General features: G+C 43.6%; 1 protein-coding gene across 2 annotated transcripts in view; it reads left to right on the top strand.

Moving 5' to 3' along the window:
* The window catches only part of EPHA4 (EPH receptor A4), a 105,387-nt gene that overhangs the window by 25,106 nt on the left and 64,138 nt on the right, over window positions 1-16,143 (top strand). For both annotated transcript variants that reach the window (XR_010029156.1, XM_063166790.1), the window contains exon 4: window positions 15,804-15,959. Coding sequence is in view for 1 of the 2 variants with exons in the window: in XM_063166790.1 (XP_063022860.1) it covers window positions 15,804-15,959 (156 nt within the window). In the remaining variant the exon portion in view is untranslated. The remainder of the gene's footprint in view (window positions 1-15,803; window positions 15,960-16,143) is intronic.

Raw genomic sequence — 16,143 nt, 5'->3', positions numbered from 1 at the left:
GCAGTAATGTGATTTCATGTTCCTCTTTGTTAGTTATCTCTAGCTGCTGGTGATGGTAATGGATGTTAATGTTCAACATTTAATCAGCTAAGGTATGTGTCTGTCTGCTTTTCTTTCTCGAAATTTGCAAGGATTGTTATCAGCTCCGTGTGTTTTCTAAGAATCAAAAGCAGCTCAGAGAAGATGAACAGAGGTCTGCTAAATCTATTTTAGAAGCTCATAAGTACAAATGAATGATTATGTGAAAAAAATTCATTCTTCCCTCTGACTAAAGAGGTGCTTGCAGTAACTGTTGGCTGGCACTCTCTTCCTCCAACCTTTCCATGACCATTTAGTGAGGTCTGATTCAGACTAATTCCCACAATCTCTAGGTTTTATTCCCTGCTGAGGCTGGAATATTTGGATGTCTGTTCAGACACAGTTTACTTTCTAATTAACACATCAAGTGCTTTTTTTCCCCCCTCGTTTTTTTTTCTTTTTCCTTTTTTGAAGGCCACAACCTCTTGTCCCAATGTGGGCAGGTGAAATTTCACGGGCACTTCATCATGGCTCATACCTCAAGCATCCGGACACGCCTTTGTGATTGTCATTCATATCCGCCTGCCATTGCCTCTGGCATTTGCTGAGTTCACGTTTCCATGTGATTTACTGCAGAACAGTTTGTTTAACGAGTCTCTAACACACACTGACAGGGAAGTCCCCCTCAAGAAGCTGAACTAATGATAGCCTTCGTCTTTGCTTTCTTCAGGTAGAAGCTAAAAAATCAATCTGTTGGTACCCGTGATTTAGACTTTGCACTTAGGGTGAATTCCTGAAACTTGGAAACTTTGCCCTTGAATCTGTGAGTGCTCTGAATTGCAAATGCTCTTTGTCATGGGCTCTGTGTGCGTAACAAGGCGGGGGAGCTCTGAGGCAGCCCTGTGCTCCCCAGTTGCAGAATTTCCTGTGCAATTGGCTTATGAGTCAGCAGCAGCTCTCTGTGAGTGTTCAGGTAACCACTGAGGTGTCTGGATGCTGAGGCTGCTCCTTGACAGCATTTCTGGGAAACCTTTTAATGTCCCAGAGCAGCTGCCATGTCTTTTGGCCTTGGCTTCTTTGGTGCATGCCTGAATAAAGTCACTAAGTGTTTGCAATACCAAGATCCACTTAATGTTGGAAAAAGTGATTCATATGGGTCTTACAAAAGATTGCTTATCTCCCATGATGGGTTGGGTACAACTGCAAAAATAGCCCTATGTGTCTCATTCACAAAACCTAAGCAAATGCATTGGAATAAAATATAGCAAAAATCCTCTCTTCCCCCAGTTGGTTGCTGATCTCATGTATTTGGGGCTCTGCCTGGCACAGTGCAGATTTACTGATCCATTAGTGGCTGCTGTTTGGCTGCACCTCCACATAGGAAAATTATGTCTAGAAAATAAACTTGGCACATCAGACACGCCATAACTAAATCATTGCAGCCAGCACATTTCCTCCTGTTCTGCTTAACTGCCTCGAGTTTTGATTATGTACAAATTTAATGGTTTGGTTCTGCTAGAAAATCTGGGGTTTGTTTATTTAAATTTATATTTCTTAATGAATGCATGCAAGAGAAAGCGCTAAGTAATTACAAGTGAGGAACATGGAAAACTGCTATGCTGAGCTGAGCATTAGTTTCTGAAAGTACAGGCTCTCCTTTTTAATAGTCTAATAAAAATTTTGGTAAGCGAGTGACGAAGTGCTTGCAAATTCAAGCTGATGGTGGTCCCTGGAGGACTCCTTGCTGGAACAACCTAACAAATCTTCTGGGAGCTAGGCTTTGGTGGTTAAAAGCAGAGTACAAGTAACCCTTCTGTGGGGTGGGCACAGGGGAAAAGCTCTGGTGGCCATAGGTGGATGCTGGGGCTACTCTAGAGGATTATCCACCTGTAGTTCTGAGGTTCCTCTCTGTATGAAACTCAACAGTCAGAGGAACACCAGGAAGACAATGAAATTTCTTGAATACCTTCAATGAAAAGGTATTTCTATTTTGGGAAGACCCTACTGGTAGTTGGCAGAGGCAGAGTGAAAAAGGGGGAAAAAATCCATTTCTGCTTCAGGTCTTCTGTCTTGGCTGAAGGTGGGAGTGGAGGTTACTCTGTGTGACTTTGGGATCTCTTGAAAAGTGAGAAATATATGCTGGAAACAGATTGTCCTGCATACCAAATCAAATTTGTTTAACTTCTGTAAGATCATCATGTCAAGAGCATTTTAAAACCTCGCTCTCCTAAGCTATCTTATATAAAATTCGGATGTTGGTGATAGCATTTTGTTAATTGTTGAGGCAAAATTAAGCCTTGATATGGTTTAGTGAGAGCAGATAAGGTGGTGCTCATAAGAGCTGATAGCTTATCATAGCAGGAAGAGCACAGGGTGATCAGGGCGGGCGTGAGCCACACGCCAGCATTGCCACCACTTCTCCTGGCTGCAATAAATTCTTGTGGCCTGGACTCAAGTCAGTGGTGCTTTTGGCCATTTCTAAATAGCTCCATGGTTACCATAATTAATTTCTTTATTATCTTGCATTAATTTAAGTATTGTGTAGATATTTGAATATATGACTATTGTGTCAACCATGGGGGCCTCCAAGCCGAAATGGAATGTTATTGTTGAGTTTATTTGCCAGTAGTTTTGTTGGAGACAGATGCTTTTCCAGATTAAGAAGCAGAACTGTGTTTGTTTTGTCACTTTCTCCTAATTAGCAGCTGTATGACATCCAGCAGGAATTCAAAGGGAAACTTTCCTTCTTGTGTGTCACCATTGCTGGAGTGAAGGCTCTGTGGGCTGGGCTGTGTCCTGACCTGGATCACAGCCTGGGGACTGTGTGTGCCCTCTGGGTACCTGCTCTGGTGACCAGAGCTGCAGGAGGCTTGGGGCTACCTGACAAAGCCCCACTAGGAATGGGGTTGGCATCCTGGGATCCGTATGGAGAGAGGGAAGAAAACCCCTCGGGAGCACTAGCTGACATTAGCCAGTCACCTGAGAAGTCTTCATTTGCTTTAGCAGTTGGCTCAGCTGTGGGCTCATTCCTCATGCTGGAGCTGGTCTCTAAACTGTGTTATCCTGCCATGGTTTGTGCCTCCTGCAGCGCCCAGAGTGTGAGCTCCATTCCCACAGGAGCAACAGGCTCCTCCACCGTGCAGGCTTTCAGCCACGGTGGCTTTGCTCTGGTACAGGTGGATTCACACTCCAGATGCTTCCCCTGGAGCAAGTCAGAGGGCCCTGCCATCCTCTTGTAATTCATCATTTCTGCTGCTCACTGGTGTGTCTGCTGAGGGCCTCCCTGGAGCTGCCTGGCAATTGCTAAGCTGGGACAGGAGAGACCTATCACAGCTATTTTTGGTCATGCCTGGCATTGGCTTTGTTCCCTCAGGACTTTATTTAATTTACCTCTCATCAAAAGGGAGACTTTCTGCAGGACCCTTGAAGAGTTCTTAAAGCATTCAGTAAATGTCTGCCTCCATAAAAACCCCTACTTTAAAGTTTTACCAGGTGATATGTCCATTGCAAAACTGGGCCAAATCCTGTACTCCTGGAGCAGCAGCTGTGCTGTAAATCTCTGGGTTGCCTGGACCTGGAAGATGGATGGGCAGAACTCTTATTTAAAGATGCCATGCATCTTATGAATTCAGGATAGTAGGGGATTTAAAAACTGAGTCCAGCTCAAATTCTGAGTCTTCTTGTCCAGAACCCCCAGCAGCCACTCATAAAACTGGTCTCTCTTTGGCTGTTCTTTTTCTGAACCTTGCTGGGGCTGTGACAGCAGGTCCTCCAAACCAGCCTCAGTACATCAAGTGCCTTCCCCTCAGTCTGCAGGGATGTGTGAGGATGAAAAGAGGCACTCTGTGCAGCCGTGGGGGAGACATCTGCTCTGTGCTGGTGAACCAGAGTGGTGGAAAGCATTCTGAATGCACCTGAATGGGGTCAGCAGTGAGAGCTGCTCTCCTTCTCTTTCTGGGTTGGTGCAGTGCCACTCCTGGGCATGTCCTTCAGAATGTCATTATACACAACTTCACAGGGGTTCTCCTGTGCTGGTGTTTCTGTTGGTGACCTAACAGACTCTGCTTCAGAGCTATTTTCTCCTGAGGTAATTCCCTGTCTTGCTTTTATTTATTGGTGATAAAAGACTATCACAGATAAATAGGCATGTTCTCACTTGACTCGATAACTTACACGGCATTGCTGAAGGTGATTTACAATTTATACATGGAAAGGATTTGCTGATCTCATTAATAACTTTCCAAACATCTAGATAAACACGCTATTGCTCTGAATCAAATGAGCATGAAACAGCCAAGGTATTCACCTGCAAGGGCTTCTGGCACTCTGCTCTTTCCCAGACAACAGAAGTTTGACAAAAGAATGTGGGAACTGCCAAAACGCGTTTCTCCTCACAGCCACCCAATCACCCTAAGGTGGGAGATTTCAGCTATTCTTGCTAAATTATTCTTCTCTGTTGGAAGGCTTGTTGACAGGAGAAGATTCCCAGCTCTTTGATTTTTAAATCAGGGCTGTATTTCACATCTCTGAGACTGCGGCCCGTGCAGGCATTTTGCTGCATCCTCTTGAATGTCCCACCAAAGCCTGAGATGCAAAAGAGCAGCTGAACAATCTCTACAAGCTTCCTCCATCAGGGCTGTAAAAGGAGAGCTGAGACAGCCCTGGGTATTCCCTGCTGAGTAAGGCTGTTGCCATGATTTGTTTCATCAGAAATAATCACCTCCTCTTGTTTTATGGGCATCTTGTTATCTGCAGATCTCCAAGTGCTCTATTGCTTAATTAAACCTCACAACAGCTTTTAGGTGTATGTATTGTGAATCTTATTGCCATTGCCTGAGTGGATAAACTGAGGCAGGTATATTGAAGCATGTAATTTGGGTGTCTGTGTAGTTACCCTTTTCAATTTAGGGGGCCCAAAGGAGCAGCCCTGCTTCCTCTGCTCCCTGCTTCTTTCATGCCATCAACTCCTGTGGGAGGGTTATCCATAAAAAAGCAATCTCCCATGATCTGTAGGAAGTCGAGCTGGAAGTTAGTGAGCAGAAGGTGAGGCCAGGCCCACTGGGAGGAAAAGGAATGATTTTTCCTCTCTAAGACAGTGATACACAGTGTTGTGTCCATGAATGCCAGAGGCAGGCCAGGCAAGCTGTTCTCAGCCTCTGGCAGAGCCAGGAATTACAGCTCTCTTGGTCTCCATGTAGCTGTGAGATTGCCCCTCATTGAGAAGCTTCAGGCTGTGAGGGAGAAGTGTGGGTGAATAGCTTCCAGATGGCTCCTGGCATGTTTGGGGGTTTGTAGGTTTGCCCAGTGAGGGGCAAATCTCCTGTCCTGGAGATACTCAGGAGTGGTCTGGACACAATCCTGAGTAATGTACTCTGCAGAGCCCTGCTTGAGCAGAGAGGGTGGAGTGGAGAACATCCAGTGGTCCCTTCCAACCTTACCCATTCTGTGAAACTTCAGCTTGATTTTCACATCTAGGAGAGGGTTGGGGTGAAAAAAGGCATCTAGGGAAATCCTGGGTGGTTTGAGTCTTCTTCCTCTTTCAGAACCCCTTTGGTAGCGAGTGCCACATTTAAGCGAGGGTGCAGCTTCATGTGCCTCAAGTCCAACACTTCTGAAAAGGTGGGATCTGTGTAGAACAGAGAAACATGCAGCTTGAGCAGATTTAGGGAGAAAAGGACAAACAATTGGGCTGCTGTTTTCCTCTTGCTGAAGTTGAGCTTTGTGCTACATTTTGCATTGGTAATGAACTAAAAGTGCTCATGTGCTCCAAACAGCAAAGGGCAAAGAAGAGAGAAACAACTCATCAATGTATGACCCTCTCTAAAGTGTCGTGGGTAATCAAGTGTGAAGTACTTAATGGATCATGATTTGCATGCCACTATTTTGATTGATGTACTACTTAGTAGAGGTTTGATAGTTTTTTACAGTGGTATTGATGGGAGTCTCTCAGAAGCAAAGGTATTTAAAAGATGTGTAGATGTGACACCTAGGGACATGGCTTGGTGGTGGACTTGGCAGTGCGGAGTTAGCAGTTGGACTCGGTTCTTTCCCTAACTAAATGACTCTGTAAGCACCTTGTCTATTTTCTTTAGTGCTGGGGAGAGCCAAAGCAGTGGTTTTTTGAAGTCATTGTGTTCCCAGCATCTTTGTTAAACAGTCAAAAATAGTGCAGAGTTGTTATCTTGCATAGACCCTGATCTCACCAGAACTGTCTATATTTAGGCATCTTCCAAAACCTTTGTGTCAAGCAATTCTCTGGGGAGACCAAAATAGCTTTTTTTTTTTTTTGTTTATATATAATGCTGTACAGCCATCTAGAGAGGATGTGATGATTAAACCATATTAAGACATCTTGCTATAGCTCTGGAGATAGGAAGTTTAATTGTGTTTCAGGCTGCTCACAGTTAAAGCCAGAATAAAAAAAGCCCAGAAAAACACTGTAGTTTTTAGTTTGCTGCCATCACACTCATGATACAAGTTCAAACAGTAGCAGAAAACATTGCAGCTATGCTGAGTTCTGCTGCAGAGTGAAATTCCACTTGCACAAAAGAAACAGCATTAAGGGATTGAAGGCCAGCATCAATCCTCAAATTCTTCACAATAGACAATTTGTCAAGGGGTATTAATGTAATAATTATTTCAGCCAATTTGCAATGTCTCAATAGCCTGCATAAAGTACAAGCACCTTTAAAATAACGGGGAATAACATCTTAGGTGCTCTATAATACATTACAAGTACAATCTTTGCAAAGTCCAGGACCCTGAGCTGATGCTTGTGTTAGGAGCAAACAGATATTTTAAACAGGAATGTCAGAGCTCTGTGGTGGGCCTTTCTGTCTTAAAGTGCTCAAGCTGATGCTGTGCTCTATCACAGGCTTATCTAACTTTGGAGGTTTAATTGCCTTTCTACAGAGCTGTTAAGATTTAGGAGATGAGAGATAATCCCAGGCTGGCTGGACAGTGCTTTTGAGATACAGATCTCTGTTCTCATCAGTGCTTTTACACCACTGGGGAGAGAAGCTTGCAAGCAGGTCTCCTGACAAGAGGATTAGGGCTTGTTAATGTAGAGATTCAGGCCAATTAATCAGCTTTCACTGGAGCATATCATAAAACTTCAGTAGGGATTTTTTTCCTCCCTGTAAAATGTAGTTACTAAAGAACATAAATCGCGTTTTTCTGTTTTGAGTTTTTTATAAAAAAAGCCCCACCTTATTATCTTAGGTTTGCTTGAAAATCTGTCAGTTTTGTGATTCTCCTCGTGCTTCTTCTGTTCAAGGGAATCTATCAACTTGTTTTTCTAATTGAGTAATTATTTGAAACTGATTAGTTGACTCATCCCTTAAATCTTACAGCTTGTAGAAAGGTGATTAAACTTCCAAAGTTAGATGAAGTCTGTGATAGAGCAGAGTGACAGCCTGAGCTCTCTGAGGAGCAGAACATCGAACCCTTGGCTCAGAGCAGTGTTTCAGAGATGCCCTTAGCACTTGGGTCAGTGCTGGTGCTCTCTGCTCCCAAAAAGGACACGGCTGCTCCTGAGCAGAGGCGCTCTGTCCTACCAGGGCATCTGTTCAGTGTTCAAACACTTTGTACAAGTAAACATGCAAACAGTGCCCTGCCAAGTCCCCAGTTCAGCAGCACGTTCCTCTTCGTTAAAGCACTGAAATGTGGGGCTGTGTGTGCTTTCAGTGCTCTGCTGCCTGCAAGGAGGGGACAGGTCCCAGTGCCACTGTGCAGGCACAGCGTGTCCCCAGTGCTTCCTGCTGGTGGCCGTCGGCCGCTTCGCTTGCGCTGCCAGTGCTGGCAAATATCTTCCTGTAGAGAGCAGAGCAGGTTGGGATTTTCACTTCTCCTGCAAAGTGCTGACTTCTCACTGGGAAAGGCTTTTTATTTTTTTTTTTTTCAGTTATTTTCAGTCACAATTTTTTTCACCTAGTCCTTGAATTTTTAGCTTTCTATTTTTATTTCAGACAAAAGCCCAATGCAGCAAGTGTTCTGTCCAGGGGCTGATTTTCCTTAGTGAGCTTTTCCAGCTGTTCCCCCCTCTGGAGCAGGGCTGGGAGCTTTGTGTGCTGGTGGGGTTGACAGAGCCGACGTGAGATCAGGGTGCTGTCAAAGACCAGGAGTGAGCATGATGTGAGAAATGTCAAGCTTATCCCCATCTACTCCCCCAGCTACCACAGCTGTAGCAGAGAAAAGGGTTGCATAGATAAGCTATTATTATTAATACATAGAAACGTGAGATTTTCAAATTCCTATATTTTTAAGAAGAGGTTTTTTTAGCAGTTATGACCTATCAGCTACGTAGCAAAGTTCAGAATAATTCTTAATTTTTAAGAATTAAAGCTAATTTTTCATTTTTAACTTTTCTGTGTACGTACCTATTAAACTTAATATATGAATTGCATATGTATTTAATTTTTTGGTTTATGATTTTGACTATCTAGTTTCTTTAGAAAAAGGGGACCGATGAAAGATTTAAGTGATCTGACTGATGGACAAATTTAAGCTTTTCAATTGATTGCGTTATCAGCGTAATTATATTTCTTTTGCATGAGGTGCAAGTTGATTTGCAATATTTCTGTAGAAGACAAGCAGTATGTTTCTCTGTGTGAAACACAGGAGAAGTGATGCTGCTTAGGAGTGGCACTCCAAACCCACAAACCCTGTCCCTGCAGAGAGGATTGTGCAGTGCCCAAGTGCATGGCAAAAACATCTGGCAATTGGCTCTGAAAGCTGTGCAAAGAAAATGATGCCCAGGTGAACAGGACCTCCTTGGCCGGGATTAATAGGCCATTCTGGTTCTTGTGTCATACACCTGGGAGTTTTGTTAGTGCCTGTAGCTCTTGAACAGATTGCTGTGTCAGATGCCCAGTCCTATTGTGCTTGTGCCCTTTCCTCAGCTGGAGACTTCATTTTTTGTGGTTTGTTTCCCTGGATTTCATGTATATTAAAAAAAAAAAATTAATTAAAGTTCTGCAATTCAGGTCAGAATATTTTGGCTTGTTCAGGAATTTTATCAGGAGAGCAGTGAAGAAGCCCACATGGGTGGTGGGTTTTAAAGGACAAGCTGCTGCAAGCACAGGCACAGCAGCTGCAGAAGGCCGAGGTGGATGGGCAGGGAGCCCTTGGCACAGCTCAGACACACAGGAGAAGCACCCAGGAGGATTCTGGAGTCCAGCCATTGCCTGAGGATGCAGAGGAGGTGTTGGGAAAGCCAAAGCCAGGCTGGAGTTTGTCTGGTGCGGGATATGAAGGACGCCCAGAACACCTGCTCCTGTGGGCACAATAAGGAAGGCTGAGGAAAACACGGTCCCAGGGCTCAGTGGGGAGGAGATCTAGTGACCAAGGACATGGCAGAGGTATTGAATGCCTTTTTGCCTTGGCTTTCACTGGCAGTGTTGGCCCTGCAGGTCCACCAGAGGCTGTCAAAGTGAAGTGTTACAGGAGAGGACTGAGCACAGGGGAATTTAAGTGAAGTGGAGCTAGTGGGATGTGCCTGATGGTGCAGCAGGGTTTGGCTGAGGGCAGTGCACTGCCATTCCCTGCTGTCTTTGACAGGCTGTGGCAATGGAATGGGCACCATGCAGTGAGTGCCTCATCCCTTTCACTCCTGAGGGTTCAGTAAGAGACCTTGGATGGTGATGGTGGCTTGTTTCCACACCAAAGATCATTCCAGCTCCTCACTTCTTAAACTGAAGTAGGCAACTGACTTTCTAATCTCCCATGAGCCAAATAAAAATCTGGCCACCTGTCAGTGAGGTCTCTCCATGGGTGCACAATCAGGCAAGGCACTCTTAGATCTGCCAAAAGTGTTTGAGTCCTGCTGTGACTGGCATCATGGGATCAGTACCCTGCCTTAAATCAGCAAGCCACAGCACCAGCAACAGACCTGTAGCTAAGGAAAAAATAACCAAAGAGATTTATTTTTTTGTTAATGATTGTTCAGATTGGGTGTGTGAAAAGCTCCTCCACTTGGTTTATGCTGCAGCTTTGCAAAGGAGGTGTGAGTGCTTAACCTGCTAGGGTATCTGCATGTACAGGTCCAGTGGCTTGGACACTCAGAGTTTGGATTTCAAATCATACTACATTAATGTTCCAAGGTGCCTTTATTTCTGTTTTGAACTTCCTGAGTTTTTTACCCAATCATGGAGTAAAAGTGCTCTGCAGTCAAACAGTCTAGACTCTTCCCCAGTGGGATTTTTGTGTTTCCTTGTGCCACTCATGCATTGAAAATACATGCTTAGTGTGTAGAAATACTGGTTTTCTCATCAGAGATACCAGCTAAAGATGGGGAGCTCCTTTTTATGTGTAGCAATAGTACAGTCATTATTAACAGGAGGCAAAGATCTTACAGTGTGAACATCAAAGGAATCTGACGTTATTTGGAAAGAGCATTTGGTATATCACATCACATTCTACAACTTGACTTTTAAGAAATGCTCAAGAGAAAGCTTTTTTTTTTTTTTTTCCCTCCTGCTTGGCTTCTAAGGATCTTTATTTATCACCCTCAGGGGCATTACAGTGAGTAATTAGATTGGACCAGGAGAAGGACTTAATTTTACAAGAAACTCATTAATTCATCCTATTTTAAATCTTCTCATTTCACCCCAAACCCAATTATGCTTGTAGTGGCAATGATCTGGAAAGGCATTGTCTCGTAGGTATCAGGGGCCCACTGGGACCGCTGGGGTATTCATGTCGGGGAGACAAGGGTGACTCCCTTTCTTTGACTTTTAGGTCAAAAGACCTGGTTGCTGGGACAGCTTGACAATTAGAAAACCCTGATGAGCATTTGGAAGAAAAACAGCTGTACAATAACAGAGGGGTTCATGGTGCGGGGCAGAAAGCTCATCAAAAGAGACTATCCAAACAATTGAGTTCTATAATTAACACACAAAAATCTGTTCAGAAATAGTAATAACAGTAAAAGTAGGCTTAGAAGATGCTGCCTTCTTATGTGGCAGATGTAGTTTTGTTACGATGAGAGAGAGAAAATCCATCCTCTTAAAACCTAAGAACAACATTCAAGGGGAAAAGTAAAAGTAACTTTCTGTTCCTGAGGGTGCAGTTAAAACGTGAGCTCAAAATATTTCCAGGGAGAAGAGCTGTAGGAAAAGTAACCAGTGATGAAACACATCAAATGTGCTATCAAAGTATTTTTTCAAGTCTTTAAACACAAATTTCTTTTCTCACTGAAATGTATAAACGTGACATTGAAATATGTTTTATTAAATTATATGCCTTGTCCTTCATTTCACCAAGAGTACTATTTTGGAACCTTTCTTTAAAGTTGGCTACAATCATTGACTTAAAAGTAGTTTTCTCTCCTCTGTTGTGTGCAGAGAGAGATTTGATTCAACATTGCTTCTCAAGGAATTTTGAAGTTTTCTTGGGTATGTAGCTAACATATTTTTCTGCATCAAGAAAGGGAACTGGAATGCATAGCTTCTGACAACTGAGCTGATTGCATAGTTTTTAGCAGCATTGTTTGCCTGCCTGTGATAATAAATGTTCTTGGGTGTACAGAGGGCTCCTTTTGGGCAGGAGGGTGCAGCAGGGGCACGGTTTGGTTGGGGACCTTTCCTTGTGTGGAGGGCTCAGCCTTTGGCACAGGGACCTCATGGCCATGGCTCTGCAGCCAGCGCTGCTGGCCTGTGCAGGACTGCGTCCCACAGGATGAGCACTTCACAACATCTCTGTCACATTTGCTTCTAACTTCAGTTTATTGACTTAACTAGATTTGCTTGAATAAAGCCACGTTTCTGTGCTTGTTTTCCCCTCTAGTCACTTTATTAGGTCCTAATCAGAAATCAGTATTTTCTTGGTTGCAATCCTCTTCAGCAGAGGCGGAGGCTTCAAGCAGGGTTTCTGATTTCTGCTCCCTTGGTCCCTGGCATCCAGGGCTGTGCCAGAGCTCCTGCCCAGCAGCTTTCAGCTCGGGGCTGGTCCCCTTGGGCATTCCCCATCCCATCACTGCTCAGATCCCAGCCAGGCCCAGGGGTGTCTCCCATCCCTGCCTCCAGCACTGCCAGAGCCTCTGCCTGGAGCTCCCCGAGATGCTTTTAGGATGTGCACTGCATTTTTAATGGTTTAGGAATTTGTCAGCAAAGAGGTTGGGATTATTTCTTTATCCAACCCTTTATGAACATTACACCATTTTAATTTTTTTTTAAAGGACTGTTAGGTGTGCCAAGCCTTTTCCTAACTCGGAAGGAATTACTGCCATTTCCACAAGGATAAAGGAACAATTTAAGAGCAAGTACCGTGGAATATTTTTTTTAAACAACTCTAAATTTGAAAGAATAATTTTCTTCAATATTTCCCCTGCCCCCAATAAAAAACCCCAACAATATAGCTTATTTAAAAATAGTTAAAACCAATTTAATGCAAGTATTTTGTTGTAGCAGTGTTTAAAAAGAATGCGATTAGAGTCCCATCCACTATGAGATGAGATTTTAAATTCTGAAATTGTTGCCTGAAATTTTCTAGTCAAAAATTGAGCATTTGGAGAAACCAAGCAAGCAGACTTTGCAGCCCACACACGTATTCTTTCTCTTTTTTTGAGGAATCTTTAAGTCTGAAAGTCAGGTTTTAATGTGAAAACAGAGTTGGAAAAACAGCTTGAGAAAATTTACAGCTAGATTTGACTGAAGTTCCATAATTCTTCAGAGCAATTTTTGAAGTTTTGACATGCATCACTCTGATATATTTGGAAAAAAGAAGGAAAAAGGCATGTAATAATGACCAGCAATGTTTGCCAGATCTTGTCTTGCTTTAAGAGAAATAGAAATCAAATAGATTTAGTATTATAACTCAAAGACATCAGTGTGATTATTTCAAGCTGATGTCCATTTAAATTAATGTGATTTGTTCTGAGGAAAAACTGTGAAGTGAAAATATTTTTGTTTGAGAATTTCCCTTGAATGTGCTGCAGCTGATTGTAACCGTGTTACACTTGGGGGCGACCTGAATGTGAGAAAAATTTTTTTTCTCCTTCAAAATACAAAAAGAAACCTCACAGAAAGAACTAATTAAGGCAAAGCTAAGAAATTGAACTCAAAGTTTGCATTGCACATGTGAACTAATCTTTTTACAAAGGCATCTTTCGAAAACTGTGTAAGAACCCCATTCATGCTGGGTCTCACCCAGCAAATCCTTCCTAGAAAAGCAGCTGCGTGAAGATTTGTCATGAGCAAGCAATAAAGACTTCCAGGGAATGAGTTCTGTACAGGCTTCTTGTTTGCCTACTAAATCATTACCCTTCAAAAAAAAGTCCATCTGTAGTTGTAAGAGGTGTGTCAGCAGCACTTCATGCTAAGAACAGCTTTTACAGGATTAGGTTGGAGTTTTTAAGTGGCGCTGCCATGGAGCTCTTGGGGGCAAAGAACTCCTGGTTTAATGCAGCACATGCTCTAATGCCCTTTTATGTCTGTTGTGAAATGTGGTGAATCTCTGAGCACACTAAAATGAAGAAAACTGTCTTCAGGAGTAGTTGATTTTTTGAAGCAAAATGGCTGTGTGTGCTTTAGGAGCAGCCAGTGTGTTTGGAGAGCTTTCTTCAGGTCTTGAAATATTAATGATCTTGGCTTAATATAGTAGAAAACAAAATACAGTGCATGAAACAAGGGGGAAAAAATCCTTGAGTTACAGAGTGTTGACCTTGCAGTACCTAGTGAATACATCTATTCCCTTTTGGACCATGGAGTATGAAAAGAGAGGGAGGAATGGTCACAAAAATCTTTACCTGTGATATTTTCTTGTCTTTCTAGAAGCATGTTATAGCCCAAATAGGATTTTCAGCCTTAAGCTAAATTGTTGAAGTTGAATTGTTGAAGTATTTTAATACCTCAAATATGCTAAAGATAGCTCACTGTTTAATTATTTCTGTGGTTTGTGATGTTCATATTAAGAGTAATATTAGTTTACATGTTTAGTGTTAAAACTGTGAATGATAGAAAGAATTTTGTGGATAAAGGCTGTCAACTTGGTTTCCTCTTGTATTCTGTTTTTCAATGCCTTGTCTTTATATGTGGCAGCAAGATCCTTCCTGTGGGTGTCTCTCCTGGTCATACACAGACTTAGGAGTATTTCTCATCTGAGCTGTGACAGTGAAAACCAGGAGTAATATCTAAGACCAGAATCTGCCACTTGATTGCTGCTGTTGTTAAGCCCAGAACACATAGTGATATAACAACTTGCTCACCAGATAGTGCAAATCATATGTTTAAAAAAAAGAAGGGTTATTTTGTTTGTTTGTTTGTTTTGCTGGACAATTCCCATCCCAGGCAGAATAAACTGTTTTCCAGGAGTTGCCTTTGCATTCTGATGGTGCCTGGCAGACGTGGTGGGTTTGAATTTGTGTTCAGGGACCAAAACCGTTCCTGACATGGGTCAGGCTGGGTTTAACCCCTGCAGTGCTCCCTACCAGAGCTGTAGCTGCTGCTTTTAATGGAAACCCCAAGGCTGTTTGAAGCATGGCCAAAACACACCTTGCAAGTCGAACCTTATCTAATGCCACGATGCATGTGAGCTCTGTAAATCCCAGTCACTTGGGCAATGTGTTTTCCCAGGCTCCTCTGGTCCTGTGGCAGCCCCAGCGAGTGTCACCAGGCTGATGCCCCAGCGCTCTCACACACGGCATGTGGCACATCGTAAAGTCAGGACTTGTTAAGGACATTTCATAAATGGCTTTGGCTAATAAGAATGAAGTAACTTGCTCTTTTAGAAACGTGTTACTAATATCCCTCTATATTTCCCACTGGAGGGCTTCATAAGAGAAGCAGGGAAAGACTGAGGGGGACTCAGGAAAGGTTGAAACAGCAAGAGTGAGCACTGGCTGTGAGCGGGCTTATGCCCTCCCAACAGGAGCCTGTGTGTAGCAGGGGAACTCTAAAGGTAGTGTAGGTGATAAATGACAAGATGTGGGAGTGAGTCACACAGTAAATACTGGGAACAGCCTTTCCTTTTTACTGGTTTGGGTGCCTGGGAATTTTCTCTCTTCTCTGCAGTCCTAAAAGCCAGTGATGGTGATGGTGGGCTTTTTTCTCTAGCCAAGGGAGACATTTCTAGGATGACATACCTGTTAGCCACCATGAAAATGTGTTATTAATGATGCTCGTGAGTTTTTTCCAAGTGATGTAAAAGTAGCTTTTATGAAGCTGAAGTCACCCAAAGCTTGCCAGCTGCACGTGGGCCCGGGTGGCAGTGGTGCAGCTACTGCTGTGCCCCAGCTTTGAGCAGGGGAGAGCATTGCTGCTCTCCTTCCCTGGGGAGAAAGAGCCAAATGAATTCTGCCTTGCCAGGAGGGAGATGTGCCATTTCCGGGCATGTTGGGTTCCTGTCCCACTCCCTCTTAAAAATTGGCAGTGTCTGACTGTCAGCTGCCATTCCTTAAGTGGTCATAGAATAAATGAATTGCTCCTCTTTTGTCACGCTCTGTGTGTGTGGGGTGCAGGTGGACATGGGTTAAGTCACATGCAACTCCACAGTAAGCACAAAGAGGCAGCTGATTTTCTGCCAGTGTCAACAGAAGAGTACAATTTTATTTTTTTTGCCATCTCTAAGGCAGCTTTTAAAATGGCTCCTTGTTGGAATTAGAAATCAGTATCCCCTGACGTAGGACTACTCATTAAGAGTGTGATGATTGTTAATTCTTCACCTGGGGCTAAGAGGACATCATTAGATCTCTTTGAAATGTCTCCTGCCTTGATTTTGAATGAGTAAGCTAGCAATTTATGATCACAGCCCGGGCCAGTAACACTCTCCCTTCCTGTTCCTCCATCCAGCTTGCAAAATCGGATACTACAAGGCTCTCTCGACAGACGCTGCCTGTGCCAAGTGCCCTCCCCACAGCTACTCCATCTGGGAAGGCTCCACGTCCTGCACCTGCGATCGCGGCTTCTTCCGAGCCGAAAGCGACGCTGCCTCCATGCCCTGCACCCGTGAGTTGGTCTTTGAGCAATCTCCTGCCCCTTTTATCACCTCTTCTCTGTGCCTCTAAAACGTGCTCTGCTTCTGACAGCAGCATTCAGTAGCTCTCATGACCCTTTGCTGATGCACTTTGCATTTTGGGTCACACTTCTGAGTGACAGTGTTAGTTCTCAGCCTCAGTTCCTAATGGTGGCA

Source organism: Melospiza melodia, chromosome 12 (assembly GCF_035770615.1).
Source record: "Melospiza melodia melodia isolate bMelMel2 chromosome 12, bMelMel2.pri, whole genome shotgun sequence".
NCBI lineage: Eukaryota > Metazoa > Chordata > Aves > Passeriformes > Passerellidae > Melospiza > Melospiza melodia.
Note: the sequence above shows the minus strand (reverse complement) of the source record. Positions and strands in the feature narration are given on the sequence as shown.